This window comes from Acomys minous (genome assembly GCF_964271855.1).
Source record: "Acomys minous genome assembly, chromosome: 17".
NCBI lineage: Eukaryota > Metazoa > Chordata > Mammalia > Rodentia > Muridae > Acomys > Acomys minous.
The window spans coordinates 71,670,157-71,690,490 of NC_140500.1; the positions used below are offsets into that span (position 1 = coordinate 71,670,157).

At 41.9% G+C, this 20,334-nt stretch overlaps 1 protein-coding gene across 11 annotated transcripts in view; it reads right to left on the reverse strand.

Moving 5' to 3' along the window:
- IMMT (inner membrane mitochondrial protein) overlaps nucleotides 1-20,334 on the reverse strand; it is a 36,734-nt gene that overhangs the window by 10,216 nt on the left and 6,184 nt on the right. For 2 of the 11 annotated variants that reach the window (XM_084766881.1, XM_084766879.1), the window contains exons 2-10: nucleotides 14,649-14,722; nucleotides 13,211-13,400; nucleotides 9,864-9,972; nucleotides 7,816-7,917; nucleotides 7,400-7,495; nucleotides 4,008-4,144; nucleotides 2,078-2,178; nucleotides 937-1,072; nucleotides 286-415 (exon numbers count right to left, since the gene is read on the reverse strand). In XM_084766881.1, the coding sequence (XP_084623007.1) occupies nucleotides 286-415; nucleotides 937-1,072; nucleotides 2,078-2,178; nucleotides 4,008-4,144; nucleotides 7,400-7,495; nucleotides 7,816-7,917; nucleotides 9,864-9,972; nucleotides 13,211-13,400; nucleotides 14,649-14,722 (1,075 nt within the window). Of the gene's footprint in view, nucleotides 1-285; nucleotides 416-936; nucleotides 1,073-2,077; nucleotides 2,179-4,007; nucleotides 4,145-7,399; nucleotides 7,496-7,815; nucleotides 7,951-9,863; nucleotides 9,973-13,210; nucleotides 13,401-14,648; nucleotides 14,723-20,334 lie in introns of all 11 variants that reach the window. The other 9 variants (XM_084766878.1, XM_084766875.1, XM_084766876.1 and 6 more) reach the window with 6 other exon arrangements.

Sequence of the window (20,334 nt, forward strand, 5' to 3'; positions counted from 1 at the left end):
GTTAAACATCACTCTAAGTCACTTGGATTCCACTTTTAATTTCTGAGTAGCAAGTTAAAATCCAATCTTGAATCATACAGAATTTGGCTGGCTCACCATGACTAGAACTACAAGAGCAGTGCCAGTGTTTTATGTGCTGTGGCGGGGACAGAGACAAAGCAACACCCTATACAGCAGCTGAGGCATGCCAGAAGCCGTGAGAGGCAGACTGGAGTTGAAGCAGGATTAGATTAGTTGATTAGATGCTAAAAATCCAGAAAGAAAATGACAACTAGTTGTACTTACTCATCCCTTTCCATCCAGGAGTGATGTCTGGAGTGATGCTGTCCAGCTCTTTTCTAAAGTCATCCCTTGCTTGGACCACAAGTTCATGATACTGAGACACCACCTTAGCCTCAGACTGAGCAGCCTGGACCTGAGCAGATACAAGAGATCTCTGGCTAACTGGAATAAAAAGCACCCTCTACACTCTAAGAAACTAGCTGGCTAGGGTACAAACAATACATAGAAATCTAAAAACCACAAAACAGAAATCAAGCTTTTTTTTTTTTTTTAATTTTTTTACAGTTTTATCTGTTTTGTGAAAGCATGCATATGTTAAGCCTGTGTATATGTGGATATTCATGCACCACCGCATGTGAGCAGAAGTCAGAGTCCATCTTGTGGGAATTAGTTCTCTCCTTCCACTACATGAGTCCCAGAAATCCAATAAAGATCATCGTACTCAAAGGTAAGTGCCCTTATGTTGTTATTAGCCCTCCCACAAAATTTTAGAAGTAGTTAAAACACGAGTTTTCTTTTTTCTTTTTATAATAAGTACTTTACAATGGAAAAACCTAAGGAGATGGTAGGAATCTTATTATTTTCCCGAATTCTTGAAAATGCTTTAGGAGATATCTTAAAGTATGAAACATTACAAAGACTTCAGAACCATACCTTTTTGACCACATTATCCAGATCAACTATCATGTTGTGAAGTTTCCCCTCTGCAGCAGTTATATGAGGTTTGGCCCCAACAACTTCTCTTTTCTTTGCATCTTCAATTTTATTTTTCATCTTTTCTAACTCTTCTCTGAGGAAAAACAGGAAAAAATATTAAGACTCAGTATGATTCTTACCAATTTTATTAAAGAGTTCCACAGTGAGTTTAACACATGCATGTCCTCAGGCCATGGTACATGAACGATCCAGGCCTCGGAACAACAGACCTGTGTCAGTTTCTCTGTTTGACCTTAGTTGCGTTTCTTGTCAGCTTGACCCAAGCTGGTCATCTAAGAGAGAACCTCAACTGAGAACACGCCCCTCTCAGCCTGGCCTGTAGTCAAGCCTGGGAGGCACTTTCTTGATTGATGATTGGTATGGAAGAGGCCAGTCCACTCTGGTGGGTGCCACACCTGAGCAGGTGACCCTGGGGTATACAAGAAACCAGGCTGAGCAAGCCACAGGGAGCAAGCAAGTAAGCAGAGTTCCTCCGTGGCCCCTGCTTCAGTCTCGGCCTCCAGGTTCCCACCATGACTCCCCTCAATGATGGGCTGTGACTGAGATGTGTAAGAGACATAAGCCCATTCCTCCCTAAGCTGCTTCTGGCCAAACCCCTTACCACAGCAACAGAAAGCAGACTAGACACTAGTTTTAACCAAGTTGTAGGGGAAAAGACCAAGGTAGCAGACAGCTCAATAAATTATCTACTTTTGTAGTGCTAGCAAACAGTTAGGATATATATTTTGAATTCTGATAATTCTACACTGACCATTCCAGTTAAAATCTAAAAGTTAGAATAGAATTGTGGTAACTGTGTAGACACATGAGCTAAGCAACAATCCAATGCAATCCTGACTTTTGAGTCCTTTATATAATTTTCTACTCATTTTATCTTAGCTTAACTATGCTTCATACAGTTTATTCTTTTAAACCTTCTTCTTCCTGGGGCCAGTTCAGAGCACACACTGGTGGAGAACTGAAGGAATGGCTTCTCTGCTTCTTCTTCATTTATAATGACACTGCAGAGAAAGTCCAGCCCAAGAAAGCCAGCAGGGGAGGCCATGATTACGTGCTATCAAAGTCCCTGAGTAATTACTTGGCTTTAAGAAGGGCATCGGCAGCTTCATCAACTGCTTTTCTTCGTTCCTTCAATGCACCTTCCACTGTTCGCCACTGGGCCGACTTCTCACCTGCAATCTAAACAAAATTTTAAGTTACGTAAACACAACTAATTGCTCTCACTGTCATACAGCGGGTCAAGATTAAATGCAGAACTCTATGTCATTAAACTCCGAAGAAAAAAATTATACACAATGTTTCTTCAGGATGAAAATTCCTAAGCTGGACACAGTGGCGCACTTGGTCCCAGCACTCACTGAGGCAGAAGCAGGTGGATCTCTGTGAGTTCAAGGCCAGCTTAGTCTATAAAGTGAGTCCAGGACAGCCAAGGATACACAAAGAAACCTGTCTCACAAACAACAACAACAAAACCCAAAAATTCCTTATCTCACAGGCTTGACTTTTTAATATATTTATTATTAGATTCTCAAAACAGCCAGGCCTGGTGATACATGGCATCCCAGAAGAGAAGCATGTGCAAGTATTTATGGAGTATGGGTGGGAAGCTGCCAAGATTGGAAAGACTAGAGCAAATGGCACAGGATATGGGACTGGGAGATAAAGGGTAATTTAGGAGGTTAACATCTGCCCTGCCTCAGATGAAATACGGCTTATCAAAATAAAACAGGTATCTGTGTCTTTTATTAATTATGATAATGGGTTAATAATACTGCTGTAATATTTATAGACTTTTATTAATAAACATTATTAGCAATTTTAATTTTCTACAACATGACACCCTGAGTTTTATCCCTGGAATCCATATAAATAAGCTGGATGCAGAGGAATGCATCTGTAATACCAGCATTCCTACGCTGAGACAGGAGGCAGGAACAGAAGAATCACCTGAAAGCTAGTGGGGCACCAAGCCTAGACTACAAGATGCGGTAGAGCCCAGAGACATACTGCCCTGATGAAGTAGGAGGAAGGACCTGACTCCTTAAAGTTGTCTTCTGACCGCTATACACACACGATAACAAAAGAATGTTATGCATTATAGATGCCATGTCCACATGCAGCTTTACTACAACAATCAGAAGTAGGAATGCATTTTCAATGTTTATAAAGATGTGCTAGGCATGGTGGCACACAACTGTGACACACGAGACCCTGTCTCAATCAAGCAAAACAATGGAATTAAAGTATTTACTTAAAATAAATGAAAACACTTTAAAATTTGAAAACTACATTTATACATTTTACTAATGATGAGATTGCTAACAAGTCTCAGGTATCAGCTACAGAATGAGTTTAGCACCCATCTCCTTCTCACACTAATAGTGCTTTGGTTCATTTAAAACAGATCTGAAGGTTTTTTTCCAGTTTTGTTTGTTTGCTTGTTTAGAGACAGGGTCTCACTACGTAGCCCTGAACAGTCTGGACCTGCTATGTAAACCAGACTGACCTCAAACTCAAAAGATCTGCCGGTTCCTATCTCCCTTGTGCTAAGATTAAAGATGTACACCAACACTCTCCAGCTGTATTTTCAATACAATTACTCTAGCTAAGTACACACCTGTGATATCCCTATTTAGAAGGTTTATATAAAATCACTCCAAGCCAGGCGTGGCGGTGCACACCTTTAATCCCAGCACTTGGGAAGCAGAGGCAGGCAGCTCTCTTTGAGTTCAAGCCCAGCCTAGTCTACAAAGCCAGCCCAGGACAGCCAAGGCTACACAGAAAAACCTTGTCTCAAAAAACTAAAAAGAAGATCACTCCAAGTTTGAGGCCAATCTGGCCTCCTTAATTACAGGCTAGTCTGGAATACACAGTGAGAAGATCCTGACTTAAAAATACAGGGGGAAAAAAGAAAGAAAATTATTATAGAATGTCTTTTCTCTGTGAGAAAGGTCATATCGAACAGAAACAATCAGTCTGTTACACAGGTCAATCCCTCTGTGACACACCTCAGAGTTGTCCATGGCTGTTTTCAGTATGTTGGAGTGTGCATTGACAGCCTGAACTGCAGCATTCTGGGCCGCGATAGCCTGTAGAGTGACAGATGCAGTCTGGCTCAGAGCATCTTCTAAACTCTTGGCTAGAGCTGAAAAAAGAAAGAATAGTGAAAAAACAAATCCTTCTTATAAAAAAAAAAAGTAAAAACAAAAAACCTTAAGCTTTCCCTCTTTTCCTAGAAGTATTCCAGCACAATTCTCAAAAAACATCAAACAAAATAAACTACAACAGGACCCATTTTTAGGTAAGCATGAATCTCCTAAAGTACAGGGTGGGGGTGGGGATGGGAACATAAGTACAGAAAAGGCTGAGAGCACTTGCTACTTTGGGGAGGACAAAGGTTTGGTTCCTAGCACTGGCACGGAAGCTCACGTAACCACAACTCATGTAATCACCTGCAGGGACTTGGCACCCTCTTCTGGCATCCACAGGTACCAGGCACACACATGGAGTAACATAAATACACGTAGGCAAGCACTCACACAGATAAAATACAACCCATCTTTTTAAAAATATTAAATACTGATGGTGGATCTCCCAGGGATTTTCACTTTCCGGAGGGTGTACATGTAGCATAATCATTAATTTTTTCATTTTATAAAAATTACACAGACTCATCAGGAAAAAAAAGTGCCTGTATTCAACTTCTCAGCCAGAGGAAAACCAATAGCAACTCATATTCCAGGATACAATAGCATAACAAATCAAAGAGGAAGAAAGCAAGAAAACGCCATAAAAATATAAAGGGAGAGGTGTGTGTGGTAGTGCCCGTCTGTGATTCCAGCACTCAGGAGACAGAGGCAGGAGGATCACCACACACTATGCAGCAAAACCTTATCTTAAGCAAGGGCAATGAGATGCCTCAGCCGGTAAAGAAAGTACTTGCTGGCAAGCCTTATGGTGTGAATTCAATCAATCCCCGGAACACACAGCATACAAAGAGAGAACCGACTCCCACGTTGTCTCTCATCTCCACATGACATGCCATGGTACACATACAAACGTATATGTAGTATATAAAAAAATAAATGCAATTTAAAACAGATCCTATCCAAAACAAAGAAACAAAATCATTCAAACAACAAAAAGCTGAAGGGAGGCTTGGAATGGACAGTTTCCCACAGAAGCCCACAATAAGTAAATACCAAATGTTAAAGGCTGTCCTCTTTTTTCTTTTTTAAACATTAAGGGTGTGGAGGCCCTCCAGAGACAGGTGGATCTCTGTGAGTTGGAGGTCAGCCTGGTCTACAAAATGAGTCCAGGACAGCCAAGGCTACCCCTGTCTCAAAAAACAAAACAAAAAAAGGTGTATGTGCATACAGATAAGTGAAGAAAACCAATAATGTAAAATACCAAAAAAACTTAGGTCAAACTGCAGCTTAATCTGAAGAGCAAGGTATCAAGAATGCAAGAGGAAAAGGAGGGAAAATGTGGTACTTGGCTCCTGGGACAGGACATCTCTCTCATCTATCTACCAAGCTCTAATCCTTTATTAAAAAAAAAAAAGAAGTACCTGTGCATACATAGTTCTAAGGTATTATTTTTTTGGTTTTTCGAGACAGGGTTTCTCTGTGTTGAAAGCCTTGACTATATAATTCTAAGCTTTAAAGGAAAACTAAAAGACAAAAGTCAAGATACTGGGCTGGAGAGATGGCTCAACAGTTAAGAGCACTGGGTGCTCTTCCAGAGGACCTAGGTTCAATTCCCAGCACCCACATGGCAGCTCACAACTGTCTGTAAGTCCTGTTCCAGGGGACCTGACCCCCTCACACAAAGATACAGTGGGCTCTGCATCTTTGGTTTGTAACCTATATGACAAAAGAACAAAAAGCGAGGCAAAAACATGAATGTGACTGAGGCAGATGGAGTGTGAGGTCAAGGCCATCCTGGGCTCAGTGCTACCCAGCAAGGTCAAAGACAGCCTGAGTTACCCACACCAAAACATATCAGAGAGACAGATAGCTGGAAGGAGGAAGCGAGGGAGAGAAGGAGAGAGAAAAAGAGAAGGGGAGAATATGGGCATTACAGGAAAACGAGAAAAAACACTTCACCGACAATTCCTTCACTTATTTAACATTTTCAACTATCTGAAACAAGGCCAAGAATGAAAGAGAACACACACAGTTAAAACAAAACAAACAAACAAAAAAACCTCAAATACAGGGCTTACACTAATACCATACACCTAAGGCGCCTTCTCCTTTGTCTGCTCTCTCGTAACAGTGGCTCCTCAGTATAGGGTGGAGCTAACAAGGTACCAAGAAAATAGAGCCAGGTGCAGCAGCAGCAAAAATAAGTGATGTCACCAGAGAGAAAATTCACAACAGCTGCTAGAGAATTTGAAAATAACTTTTTGTTCAGCAAAAACCTTTCACATCCCGTTATTTCCAAAGTCACTATACACAGAACACAGTACAGTGACAGCCGGTACCTTCCGTAAAAGAGAAGTATCCATGCAACAGGGGGCTGGAGAGATGGCTCCACGGGAAAATGCTTGCTGCCCAAGCATAAGGACCTGAGTTCAGAAGATCCCACCATCTACGTAAACAGTGGGCACTGCAGCAAAGTACATTTATAAACCACAGTGCTGGGTGGAGCCAGACAGATCCCAGGGGCCCACTGGCCAGTCAGTCAGTCTAGGCCACCGGTTCTCAACCTTCCTAATGCTTCAGCCCCTTAATACAGTTCCTCACGTTGTAGTAATCCCCATGCATGATCCACAGGTTGAGAACCACTAGTGTAGCAGAAACAGCAAGCTTGAGATTCAATGAGCAATCTTGTCTCAAAAAAATCAGGTGGAAAGAAAAACAAGAAATCCACCTCTGAGTTCTAGACACTTATTCATGGGTAAGTGAAAACACACACACACACACACACGAGCGCGCGCGCGCGCGCACACACACATACCCCACAAAATAACTTAGAGTTGAAAGTTAAGAGGAAATGTACTGGTTTGCTGAAGACTAGCAATATCAGAATACCGTCTGCTTTGCTAGCAGTGGAGGTAATACAGTGGAGGTAATACAGGCTGCAGTGCGAGTCACTATGGCTTACACACATACGCATGTAAACCTTAAAGGTTGACATAATCCATTTCTGTTCCTGGAGTTGTAAGAAAGCCGCATACGAGAAATAAAATGGACTTGGAATGTTCATCAGTAATACCCTCAGGACAGCTGTTACCTGGGTAACACAGTTTAGATGGAAAGAGCACACGTGATGAAATGAGGTGGGAGCTACAGTGACAGAAGAGAGAAAAGAAACCCAACCAGCTACTGGATGACAGATAGGCTAAGGGATGAAAGGATGAAGGGCGCAACCAAGGATGACTTGATTTACATACACTCCATCTCAATTTGTTCTTGCTTTTCCTGTTGCGCTAGGCGAGCTGCAACTTCTTCAGGTGGTCGCTCCCTTACAGGAGATGAGAATGCTTCCTCTTGCAGCAAAAGTGAACAAGAGGAAAGCAAATTTCAACAGATTTTTAACAGCCAGCAGGGATACAAAGCAGCGATGTCAACGAAAGGTGGTGAAGACTCTAAACATCACCCTCTTATGGATTCCAAAGGAAAAGAGGGATTCACTGTTAACATATTTGTCAAAGGTCAACGCGGACTTAGAAATTTAAATCTTTCCTATGCAAGTCTGCAGGCGGGAAGCCAGTCTCGGTGTACATTTCCACAGTATCTATGGGATGCCAGGCAGGGCAGTTCTGGTGAGCTAAACATCTATAGCATAGCACATAAATAATTAAACTACCTGAGGTTACAGACGTGGGTTTTTCTTCAGAAACGTTGGGACGATCGGTTTTTATAGCGTCCTCATGAACTGCAGGGGCTGGGACCGAAAGGGCATCACCTGCTGCAGAAATAATTTGAGCTGCCCCTGTGGATGCTGTAAATACATGTTATGCAGGTACTCGTACTGCTGTGAACCCATGCACAGAAGCTACTGCTGAGCAACTCACCTTGTACTACTTAAAAATACAAATACTTCTACTGCCCTGTGTTTGAGTAACAAACAGAGGCACTTGCACTGTTCATCACAGAAACACAGGAAATTGACAAAGAATGATACAATGTCTTCTCAGGGCCTATAATCCGTCCTATCTCAAGACAGGCTTCTAGTAACAGTGCTAACTCTAGGCACGGAGATATAAACATCAGTAACACAGCAAAAAGAACATCAAGAGAAAAAGGAGTCGGTGTCAACAAGGAGAAACAAAGAAAACAATTTGGCAGAGGGTCTCTAACCAGTCTGAAGAACAGCAGAGATAAAGGAAGACATGAAAGATGTGGAGCAAGATGACAGTTTCAAACACAGGGAAGACGATGTTCACAGTGAAGATAGAGTGAAGAAATCATTGTTTAAAAAAATCACTTCAGAAATGACAGTTTTAATAAGAAGGGTTAATGAATTTATGAACAAAAATGTTGAAGGAAGAGGAAAAGCAATCTTAAAGATGAAATGGGTAGGAAAGGAGTGAAAATGAGACAAATTTTGTTTTAAGAAGTTTCCATTCAAAAGATAAAACTCTATTATTAACAATTTTACTGTCCTGGCTTGCTTGCTTTTTATCTATGTACCATACTGTTTTTGAGACAGTCTCAGGTAGCCCAGGCTAGCCTTGAACTCACTGTGTAGTTGAGGCTAGCCTTGGATTGCTAATCTTTCTGCCTCTGCCTCCCAAGCGCTACAATTATAGGCGTATGCCACCACTGCCAGACAAGACAAATCTTCTAAAAACAGATGTCAGACATAAATTCTCTGGCTCAGCCCCTCCAACACCTCCACACCCTACTCCAAATATAAAACAAAACTCTTACAATGGTCATCTTCCTGCTACCTTGGTGGATCTGCTACTCGTCTACTTCAGCTTCGTTTGCTTCCTGCCTGAACATGACAAGCCTTCGCACTGACTAGCCCTGGCCTGGGGACACCTGTGACTTTCTCACCCTTCTATCTTTCTAGTCAGCTCGAATGATACCTTTCAGGTGAGGTTTCCTGACTTACTCTTTCATGCTACCTCTGTGCTTTACTTGTAATCTGTAGATGATCTTCTGCCTCTTGTCCCATCAAGGAACATTAACAAATTGTTTTTATTTAAAGTGTTTGCTCACTGGCAGGTTTCCAGTCAGGGAGCATCTGTTAAACAGAGTACAGTGATTTATCAAGTCAGAAGTAACTGCAGAAAACAGAAGGGGATTCAGGGATGGCTCAGCCATTAAGAGCACTGGCTGCTCCTCCAGAACAGCTGCGTTCGATTCCCAGCACCCACATGTCAGCTAACAACCCTTTGTAACTCCAGTTCAAGGGGAACCAATGGCCTCTTCTGAATTCTGTGGGCACTGCACACACACGGCATACAGTCATATATGCAGACAAAACACCCATATGGGTAAAATAATAAAAACCTTAAAAAGAAAACCAGAAGAAATTCATGTGTATGGTGAACAGAGAGGCTTTTTAGACAAGTGGTTCGTACTAGGGTGGAATACTGGCTAACCCTAAAAGTAATAAAGACCCACGGGCATATGTAAGACACATTTATCACCAAGACACGAGAAGAGGAGGGGGGAAGTGAGACGAGGAGAAAAGGCTGTGTGTCAGATAAAGGGAAAAAGATGAGAGTTAACTGCTAACCACAAAGTTGAATACCGCGTCCACTCAACCACTGAATCTCACAGGGGGACGACAGGTGAAATAAGGACGCGAGAGTCCTTCACAGCGAGCAAGGACCGTCCTCTGACACTGTACATTAAGACAATCCTGCACTGTACCTTCCCCAGAGTGGCTCTAAGGAGTACCTGCTGCAGCTGGAGTGTCTCCCTTCTGTTTCTGGGTCTGTGCCACCGGCAGTTTGGAGTCTTTCATCACCTCTGATACGCTGGAGATTTTTAGTGGACCAGACTGAATCTTGGAAATGGAAATGTTTGATATTTAGAATATAATATTGTCTTTAAAGAGAAAAATAAAGAGCCAGGCGCAGATCTCTGTGAGTTCAAGGCCAGCCTGGTCTACAAAATGAGTCCAGGACAGTACACAGAGAAACCCTGTCTCAGAAAAAAACGAAACAAAACAAAAACTAAAGAGGAACATAAAGTAATATTCTAGTATTCTTTTTTAAAGGTCAAGTTATCAACATTTTGCAATATAGTCATAGAAAGAAGCTGTCATTACTATAAAAATGCATTCTATAAACTTAATTTCAATGGACTAGCCCGTATTTTAGCACTACCAAAGGCTTCCTCCAGGATAAATATTAAAGCAAATGATGCATGACCATCCCTTTATATGTCATTCCTTTTACATACTAATACTAAGAAGGCTATTTCCACCTATGTCCATTTCTTTGGTAATATATGCATTCAGTTGATGAGAGGCCTAGAGTGAAATGGAACACTCATCTGCTCCTTATGCCAGGATTCATGCAGTTCCACATGAGACACATGATGGTTTTGTAAGTAATAACTACTTTCTTTTCCCAGTTATACAGCCAGACTGACTTAGGTACTGTTCATTAATGAGACTGCCAGATTTGCTGGAGAAAATGAAGGAATAATGAAAAACTGTTGTTCACCACTCTTGATGTCCCCCCTTTTGTTTTTGTTTTTGATTTTTTGTTTGGCCAGAATAGGCAATGAGTCACACAGTCCTAAGATGAATACTTAACAAAAAATGGTTTAGAACTTTACACAGAAACTAGAAAGATGCCCATTTTCTTGGAATTAGGCTGCTTGAATTTAAAAAACATTTTTAAAGGTATTATTATATCTTTGAGTGCTTTGCCTGCATGTATGTCTGTGTATTACAAGTGTGTTTGGTGCCTAGGGAAGTCAGAAGAGGGCATCAGATCTCCTGGAAATGGAGTTATATGTGGTTGTAGGCCACCACATGGGTGCTGGAAATCAAACTCTGGTCCTCTGAAAGAGCCTGCAGCACTCTTAACCATGAGTCATCTCTCCAGCCTCAGCATAGTCTAACTTTTGAAACAGGGTCTGACTCTATAGTTCAGGATGGCCTTGAACTCCAATCTTTCTACAGTAGCCTTCTACATTTGGACTGCAGATATGCTCCACCACACTGTTACTTCTGAAATGATGACGCACATGCTCCTGTAACAAGCGTGTATCGGGATCATCAGTGGTCGAGATGGGCTCTTCACTACTCCCTTCCCTTCCAGCTCTCAGTCCATCCCTGGGAAAATTTCACCCAAGCAAAGCTGTACAAATTAAAATGTAACCTTTTGCAGTTTTAAAAAACAGAATATAGCACATAGTCTCTCTTAAGTCAAGAATTGCTCTTTAGATACATTGATATTTCAAATCTGCCCATTACTCCTCTCTTAAAATTCAACTACTCTTCTGTAACAATGCAGTTAATTGTTGGGGGAGAAGAAATTGTTGGTTTTCCCCCTTTTCTTGTTAGGAGTCAACCCCAGAAACTCCGTTGGCAGCCAAGCTCCGTTGGCAGGCCAGAGTTATATATATTTTATGAGACATTCGCATATCACTTTCACATAGGTCCCAGGAACTTACAGTCTCATAGCAAACATGTTTACAATGCATTTCCAAATTCAGTTGTTCCATTTTCCCAAATTCTATTTCCATGCCAAAATCCTTTTTACAAGAACAGTACTGGAATAAAACCAGTATCTGGAAAAGCAAATGCCTCTCACCTCTACCACAACAACTTTTTTGTGAATTGTTCTTGGCTAATATTCTACATCATTAATTCTTTCACATCATCTTACCTGGGTCTTTACTCAGTTTAAAAAGGAATCTTTAACAAATAACATAAAGCTAAAATGTACATGCAATATGATTCAGGCACGAGGTTGGAAAAGCAAGGAAGAGCCAGACTGCTTAGTAATAAGCAAACCATCCATAAGTAAAGTCCACAAGCCACAGCAAGAAAGGAACAATGCCAGGCATTATGGCGCACGCCTTTAATCCCAGCACTCAGGAGGCAGAGGCAGGTGGATCTCTGTGAGTTCGAGGCCAGCCTGGTCTACAATGTGAGTTTTAGGACAACCAGGGCCTCACAGAAAAACCTTGCTCCCCCAACCCCCAAAATGAAAGAGAAAAAGAAAAGAACCAATGGCCACCTTCTGGTCTGACATTTAACCTTTCCATATTCAGTCTTATTTATTTATCGGTAGGAGAAGCACACACCATGACACTCATGTGGTAGTTAGAAGATAGTTTGCAGGACTCAGTTCTTTCCTTCCAACATGTGATCATCGGTCTTAATGGCAAAAGTATCTTTTCTTTTTTGGTTTTTCAAGACCAGTCTCCTCTGTGTAGCTCTGGATATCCTAGAACTCACTCTGCAGACCAGGTTGTTCTGGGATTAAAGGTGTGAGCCACTACTGCCCAGCCATAATCTCATCTTCACTTTTGATTGTAAAGAAATTAAGAATGTGAGGCTGGAGAGATAGCTCAGTGGTTAAGAGCACTGGTTGCTCTCCAAAGGACCCAGGTTCAATTCCCAGCACCCACATGGCGGCTCACAGTGCCTGTAACTCCAGTTCCAGGGGATCTGACACCCTCACAGACAAGTAATGCACAAAAAATAATTTAAAAAAAAAATCATTAAAAATTTTTGAAAAAATAAATAAAAGCATTTAAAAGTTCCTGGCAAACAGTGACATGAAAGAATGGCAGTACGTATTTTAGAAGAATCTATACTAACATGAAAATAGTCTATATTCTTTCAGGAGAAATCTGTGGGTGAGAACTGAAGACAGGAAAGGCCAGGTGCATGGGAAAACAATGACTTAAGTTCAGAAGACAATTGGGATAGGAAATGATAAAGGCCAAGGTACATTAAACAAAGCAGAAAGCTAACAAAATAAAAGCAATCAAACTAGGCAATGGTGGTGCACACCTTTAATTCCAGCACTTGGGAGGCAGAGGCATGCGGTCTCTGAATTCCAGGCCAGCCTGGTCTACAGAGTGAGTCTAGGACAGCCAAGACTACACAGAGAAGCCCTGTCATTCTAACCCAGTAACCTGGTAACTACTACTATCTGCACTACTGAAAATGCAAATTGGAAGCTGAGGGCTCAGTGGAGCCCTGCTGAGCTTTGAGCTCAATCTCTAGAGTGAAAGTCTTCTGTAACATACATTGAAATACTGTTTAAAATTCTTACCGGTTTCTTTGGCAATGGAACAGCATAAGGTGCAGAGCCAAGAACCATCTCAAAAAGCTTGTCTGAGTAAGGTATGGTTTTCTCTACACTTTCCCGGAAGTGGGAATCCCATTTGGCATACAGGATAGTGCCACCAACCCCTCCACCAACGAACAAAAGGCCAGCTCCAGCGATTTTACCAGAAGTCAACCTAGAAGAAAGATATAGACACAATATCATACTTTCTTGTTTTCCCTTATCTGCTTTCCTAATGTGTCTTATAGACTCCTCACATCCACTTCTCACCACTGACTTAGACAACAGCAGCCAAGGGTAACAGCTGCAAGCCACCTTTTCTTATCATGTTTAACATGTCTGAAATATGAAATAACGATATTTACATATTAAAAGATAGCAACTACAACAGAAAGAATGAAGCAGTCTCTGATTTAACACTTAAAACTTGATGTTTACAATTTTGAGATTTCCTCTGAAGTCTCTCAAATCACTGACTTTCAAAGCTCCTCTTCTTAAGTACAATAAAGTAAATCCTTTACAAAAAAGAAAGCTAATTTGAGCATTGTAAAGGCTGAGGCAGGAAGAGTGCTCTGAGACTGAAGCCAGCCTGGGCTGCAGAGCAAGACTTCACATTAAATTAGGTTTAAAATTGAAAGTTACTGAGCTGGAGATGTATGTCAGGGCCTGCTCAGCATGTCCCAAATTGGACGTGGAATTCCAAATTGGAAGACGGTAAGACATCAGTAGAACTAACATGCACTTTTTAAACTTACAACAGTACAGTCGGAACCTAAATACACTCCCATACTAAATAAACACTTAAAGGGGGAGGGGGGCTATTCTGTGTGCCACCTGCTTACCAAAGAACCAGAGGAGCGACATTAGCAAAGCTTCACCTAAAACAGTGTAACTGAGGGGACTCCTCAGACCTCAGGGAAAAGCTTCTGGGTAACATATAGTAGGTTCTTGGGGGTGAGGAAGGCATTTGTTCCTAGAACCCAGATAGAATCAAATGCTGTATTTTTTTTTCTATACATATATATGACAAAGCTTAACTTCTAAACTAAACACAGAAATAGAGCAATAACAATAATGAAATAGAATGATTTTAACAGTATTTTATAATAAAGGTTATGTGACTATGGTCTCATCCAAAAATATATTATTTATGCCAGCACTCAGGGGGTAGAGGTAGGCAGATCTGTTGTGAGCTTGAGGCTACGTAGAGACGCCTGTCTCTAAAAAATAAAAAAAGAAAAATGAAAAAAGAATGAAAATCTTACTGTTCTACACTCAGCCTTCCTCTGATGACCACGATGTTATCAGAATATCCTTCATAACAGTTAGTTATTGCAGCTATGTCTATGTTCAAAGTAAACATGCACACACCTACTGTCAGCACACAGTAAGTACCCTGGTTCCAGGGAGACAAACCACATACCCAGAACTTCTTGAAGTGGAGTATCTACGCCATGGTCGCAGTGGACGGAAGACAAACTTCCCACACAGACAACTCTAGAGGAGGAGCAGACATTACATCAATGCATTAGAGGAATTTGGGACCATGAGGGCTCACAGTTGTTAACCCAGCACTCTGCAGCGCAGGAGAATCACACACTACAGCCAGTCTAAGATACAAAACAATTAAATACATCTCAGAATCTTATAGAATTGACAACACAGAAAAATATACTTTTATTTAAAATGTACTCAAACAAAAATTACTTTGCTTTCAGAAATCAATCTACGAGCCGGGCGTGGTGGCGCAGGCCTTTAATCCCAACACTTGGGAGGCAGAGGCAGGTAGATATGGCTGAGTGTTCCAGGCAGGACAGCCAGGGCTGTTTCACAGAGAAACCCTGTCTTGAAAACCAAAAAGAGAAAAGAAATCACTCTACTAAACAGCACTTTCTGGGAGTTTAGAAACATGTGTGCACCAGCACTGTCAGCAGCTGAAGAAGGAAGACTGCTCTACGTCACAGGCAGCCTGGGACCCACAGGGAGACACTCAAACAAAATGAAACAAACCCCCCAATATTCAAAAACGGTAATGCAAAAAAATTACTCTTAAATATTTCTTTGTTGTTATTAATTTATTTCTTCATGCTTAAATGACATTTATTTATTTATTTATTTATTTAGTGTGTATTTGTGCGCGCACACACACAGCCCACTCCATGTATAGAGGTCAGAGGACAACTTGAGGGAGCCATTTCTCTACTTTTACTATGTGGAATCTGGGGGTCTATCTCTTCAAATTTTTTTTAATGGTGGGCCAGGGTGCGATGCTATGGAATACATATGAAGATCAAGAGTACAACTCTAGGCCAGGTGTGGTGGCACACACCTTTAATCCCAGCAGGGAGGCAGAGGCACTGTGGGTTCAAGGCCAGCCTGGTCTACAAATCGAGTCCAGGACAGCCAAGGCTACATAGAGAAGCCCTGTCTCGGGGTGCTGGGGAGATGGCTCAGAGGTTAAGAGCACTGTCTGCTCTTCAGAGGTCCTGAGTTCAATTCCCAGCAACCACATGGTGGCTCACAACCATCTGTAATGAGATCTGGTGCAGAGGTACATTCGAGTAGAAGACTGTATAAATAAATAAATTAAAAAAAAAAAAAAGAAAGAAAGAAACCCTGTCTAGAAAAAAAAAAAAGAAAGAAAAGAAAAAAGAAAAAAACCAAAAAGTGTACAACTCTATAGTCGGTTCTCTCCTCCACCTTTATGAGGGTTACAGGGCTCAAACTCAGCTCAAGAAGCATCTTTACCAAGACTGTCTGACTTGCCCTAGGTGGTTTTGTTGTCGTTGTTTTGTGAGACTGGGTTTCACACAGTCCAGATTAGCCTGGAATCCTTGATCCTCCTGCTTCCAACTTCCAAGTACTACGATCACACACAAGCAATTGTTAACTTGAAAAGATCTTCATCAGACTCATTGGCACTTTTTAAAAAAAGATTTATTTACTATGTATACAGTGTTCTGCCTGCCGGCCAGAAGAGAACACCAGATCTCATTACAGATGGTTGTGAGCCTCCATGAGGTTACTGGGAATTGAACTCAGGACCTCTGGAAGAGCAGACAGTGCTCTTAACCTCTGAGCCATCTCTCCAGCCTCTCGTTGGCACTTTTAAGTGTCATATATGTTACGTACTTCTTGACGGCCGTTTGAATTTTCCATAAGCTCCCTTAACTGGAGGAAGTAGGTCGCGGGAGGCATGACTCTGAGCTGCGTCTTGTTGAAGTCCTATCGTGGAAGCCTCTCTCTGCTTCTTGTGCACCGTAAGGTAAGAATCTCCTCTCTCACCTGTTTGTACCATTCCCAAGACCTTCCATTTCACCATGGGCCTAAGAACCACGGGCTTTGTATGTGCTGAGCGCTCGGACACAGTGAGCCAAATACATCTCTCCTCCCTTGTTTCCTTGGATAACTGGGCACAGCAACACAGAGGCCTGACTACTAATACACGATGGGAAACAACCCAGACTGAATTTAACACCAACAAAAGCAAAAATGAAAAAGGTGCTGGATGCCCCAAGAGAAAAGGAGCCAGCCATAACTATGACTTAGGCTCAAACAGTCCACATGTTCTGGGAAAGGAACCACCCAAAGGCAAGAACAGAAAACTGCACAGAAAAATAGGAGGGAGGGAAGAATGGGAGGATACAAGGGATGGGATAACCATTGAGATCTAACAAGAATAAATTAATAAAAAATAAAAAATAAAGAAAACTAACTGCACAGAACAATTCCCAAGCAGCAGGAATGAACCCCAATCAAGGAATCAGCCACCATACCCAGCTAGATTCTGTTTTGTTATGGACCTGACTGTGACTGCTGGGTACCCCTTGCTATCTACTTTTTTGAAAGAAACAGAGATTATCCTTTGCCTGCCATCCCAGTAGATGCTAATACAGAATAGGAGGCAGAGAAACCCTGTCTCAAAAATCCAAACCAAACCAAACCAAACAAACAAAAACCTTTAAGGTCATATCAAAGATGTCTTCCCTTTTAAGATCTGGATAAAATGGTAAGATCCTGGTCCCAGTGGGATAATATTTTTGTAGTGTTTTAGAGAGGGCTACAATGGGAAGGGGAAAATCAGTTGCTCCATCCCCCACAGAAAATGGGACAAAGTGCATTGCACAGTATTGACCATATATGGGGGAATATCAGTTGTTCTAGCCTTCACTCACACACACAAAAAGTAGGGTTGAGTGCATTTTCTAATATTGGCTGCAACAACACAGGCACGCCAAATGATCTTCCAGAAGCATTTGTACCGCTCCCTATCAAACATGAGTTCTGTGTGTCCTTCCCTAACATTGTACGCGTTCTTTATGGGAATTATCCAGAACAGACCAATTCACAGAAATAATACATTGATAGTGGCTGCCAGGGTTTAAGGAAGATGGGATGTGGTGGGGAAAGTGCAAGGACAGGCTTGGTTAACAAGTCACTAACAGAGAGCAGTGGAGGTGATGCTCTGTGCCTTCTCAGAGTACATCACAATGGACATGGCTTTGACATGACTGCTCTCAGGACTTACTGCTAAGCTGAGGAAATTCCCAAACACAGAGATGCCACAAGCAGGAGTTCCAAAGCAGCACTCATTGCTGAGCCAGCAGCAGCCAAACTGTAAACTAGTCCTAGGCACTGTCTTAAGGCCAACATGCAACAGCTGCCCAGCTGATCCCAGAAAAGACCGAACAGAAGCAGTGAACAATGCCACTATCTCCCATACACAAGAGGGTTTGTTACACAGCTGTAGTTAAGCAGAACTGTATTTTTTAAAATATTTTTTCTATTTAAAAAAATTATTAGATTTATTAAATTTATGTATGTGCTATCAGCGTGTATGTGTGTGCGCGCCACATGCATGCTTGATGCCCACACAGAGCAGAAGAGGGCATCAGATCCTCTGGAGCTGGAATTACAGGTGGCTGTGAGCCACCAAGTGGGTGCTGGGAATTGAGCCCAAGTCCTTTCAAGAGCAATCACCGAGTCATCTCTCCAGCCTCAAAATATATTTTTCACCACATTTATTTACTTATATGTGTACGCATGTGCACAAGCCATAGGACATATATGGAGGTCAGAGAACAACTAACTAGAGCTGATTCTCTCCTCCTATCTAGCTCCCTTGGACTAAATTCAAGCCTTCAAGCTTGGCAGCAGGTGCTTTTACCTGCTCCAAAACAGTATTGTTTGAAATTCATGGGTTTAAGCGCATCTGATAGGTTTATATCAGGTGCAATTCCCATGTTTTTAAAAACTCATGCTGTCCCACCCTTTACTTCCTAAGTTTGAAGTGGCTCTCTAACTCTGCCTCTCTGACCAGCTGCAAATACCCACTGGCAGGCTTTAGCTCTGTATCTGGTAAAGTTCACTAGTATTCACCATTTGAACCATTTAGTGGTATTCTGTCTATTAACAAGGCTCAATAATAACCATCACTACTACCAAGTTCTAGAAATCACAGGCTTTCATCAATCAAAACAAACAAACAAACAAACAACAACAAAAAAAAAACCTGAGTTCTATGAAGCTGTCACACACATCCTTCCTGCCACTTTTCCCCTAACCCCTGGCAGCTACTATCTGCTTTTGGTTTCTATGACTGTCTATTTTGACTAATCCCTAGAAAAGAAATCACACAATACACTGTCTTCCACTCCAGGTTTTCCAAAGCAGCTGCACTTTTAGACTTCTACCCAATTTTATGTTTTCACCAACATGTCATTATTATACTCAAAAATCTTTGGCCTCAAACCCAGAGATCACCTGCCTCTGCCTCTCGAGCGCTGGGAGTAAGGGTGTGTGCCACCAACATCTGGCTCCTACACATAGTTTTTGAGTTATCTTATGTTGTAGTTCTTCACATTTTCTGGATACCACAACCTTATATAATTGAAATAGTCGCTCCTTTTTCATTCTCAAGTACCCTTTTATCTTAGTAATTTTTCTATGCTATGATGAGATACTGTGACCATGACAACTTCCAGAAGAAGGCTTATTTGGGGCTTACAGTTTCAGAGGGTGAGTCCACGACCTCATCATGAAGAGAACAGCAGTATGCAGGCAGGCATGGCACAACAGCCGAGAACTTACATCTTGATCCATATGTTCCGGGCAGAGAAAGCTAACTAGGAACAGCTTGGGCTTTTGAAACCTCAAAGCCTATCCTTCCCCAAACAGTTCCACCAATTGAGGAAGGACTCAAGTATTCAAATACACAAGCCTATTTGGGGTGGGGGGCGGTCTCATTTAAACTATCACACCTTTGATACAAAAGTTTAAATTTGATGGAATCAAAGTTACTTTTTTTCTTCCTTTGAGACAGGGTCTCATGTAGCCCAGGTTGGCCTCAAACTGCCTATGTAGCCTAGGATGACCCAGACAATGTTTGTTATTTTCACTTGCTATTGCTGTGATAAAACATCATGACCCAAAAGAATTTAGAAAGGAAAGGTTTTATTTGGCTTTCATGTTCTCATCACAATCATAGTCAATCATTGAGGGCAGGAAGGACGTGCATTAAGCAGCAGCAGAGGCAGGAGCCATGGAAGAATGCTGTTTACTGGCTTGCTCCCATGGTTTGCTCAACTTGACTTCTTCTATCACAGGATCACCTGCCTACGGGTAGGTCTCCGCACAATGGACTGGGTCCTCCCACATCACACACTAGTGCAGAAAATGTATCACAGGACAATCTGAGGGGCAATTACTCAATTGAGATCCCCCCTTCCCAGATATGTCTAGGTCTGTGTCAACCAGCACACTGTTGTTGGTTGGGATTTGTATGTGGATATACATGTTTATGTATGTATATGTGTGCGTACTCAGAAGCACGCAGCTATACAGGCAGAGGCCAGAGGACAAGTTTAGATTTATTCCTCAATAGTTCTCCACTTTGATTTTTGAGACAGAGCTAGTCTGGCTGGCCAGTGAGCTCAATGGAGCCTGTCTCTCCTTCCCCTGCTATGAGATGACAGCTATGTACTACCAGGTCTGGCTCTTTATGTGTGCATGTGCTGGGAAGCTCAGCCCAGGTCCTCATGCCGGTCCTCTTCATCTTCCTGCCTCTCCCTCCCCAGTGCTAGGGCCTATAGGTATGCACCGTCACGCCT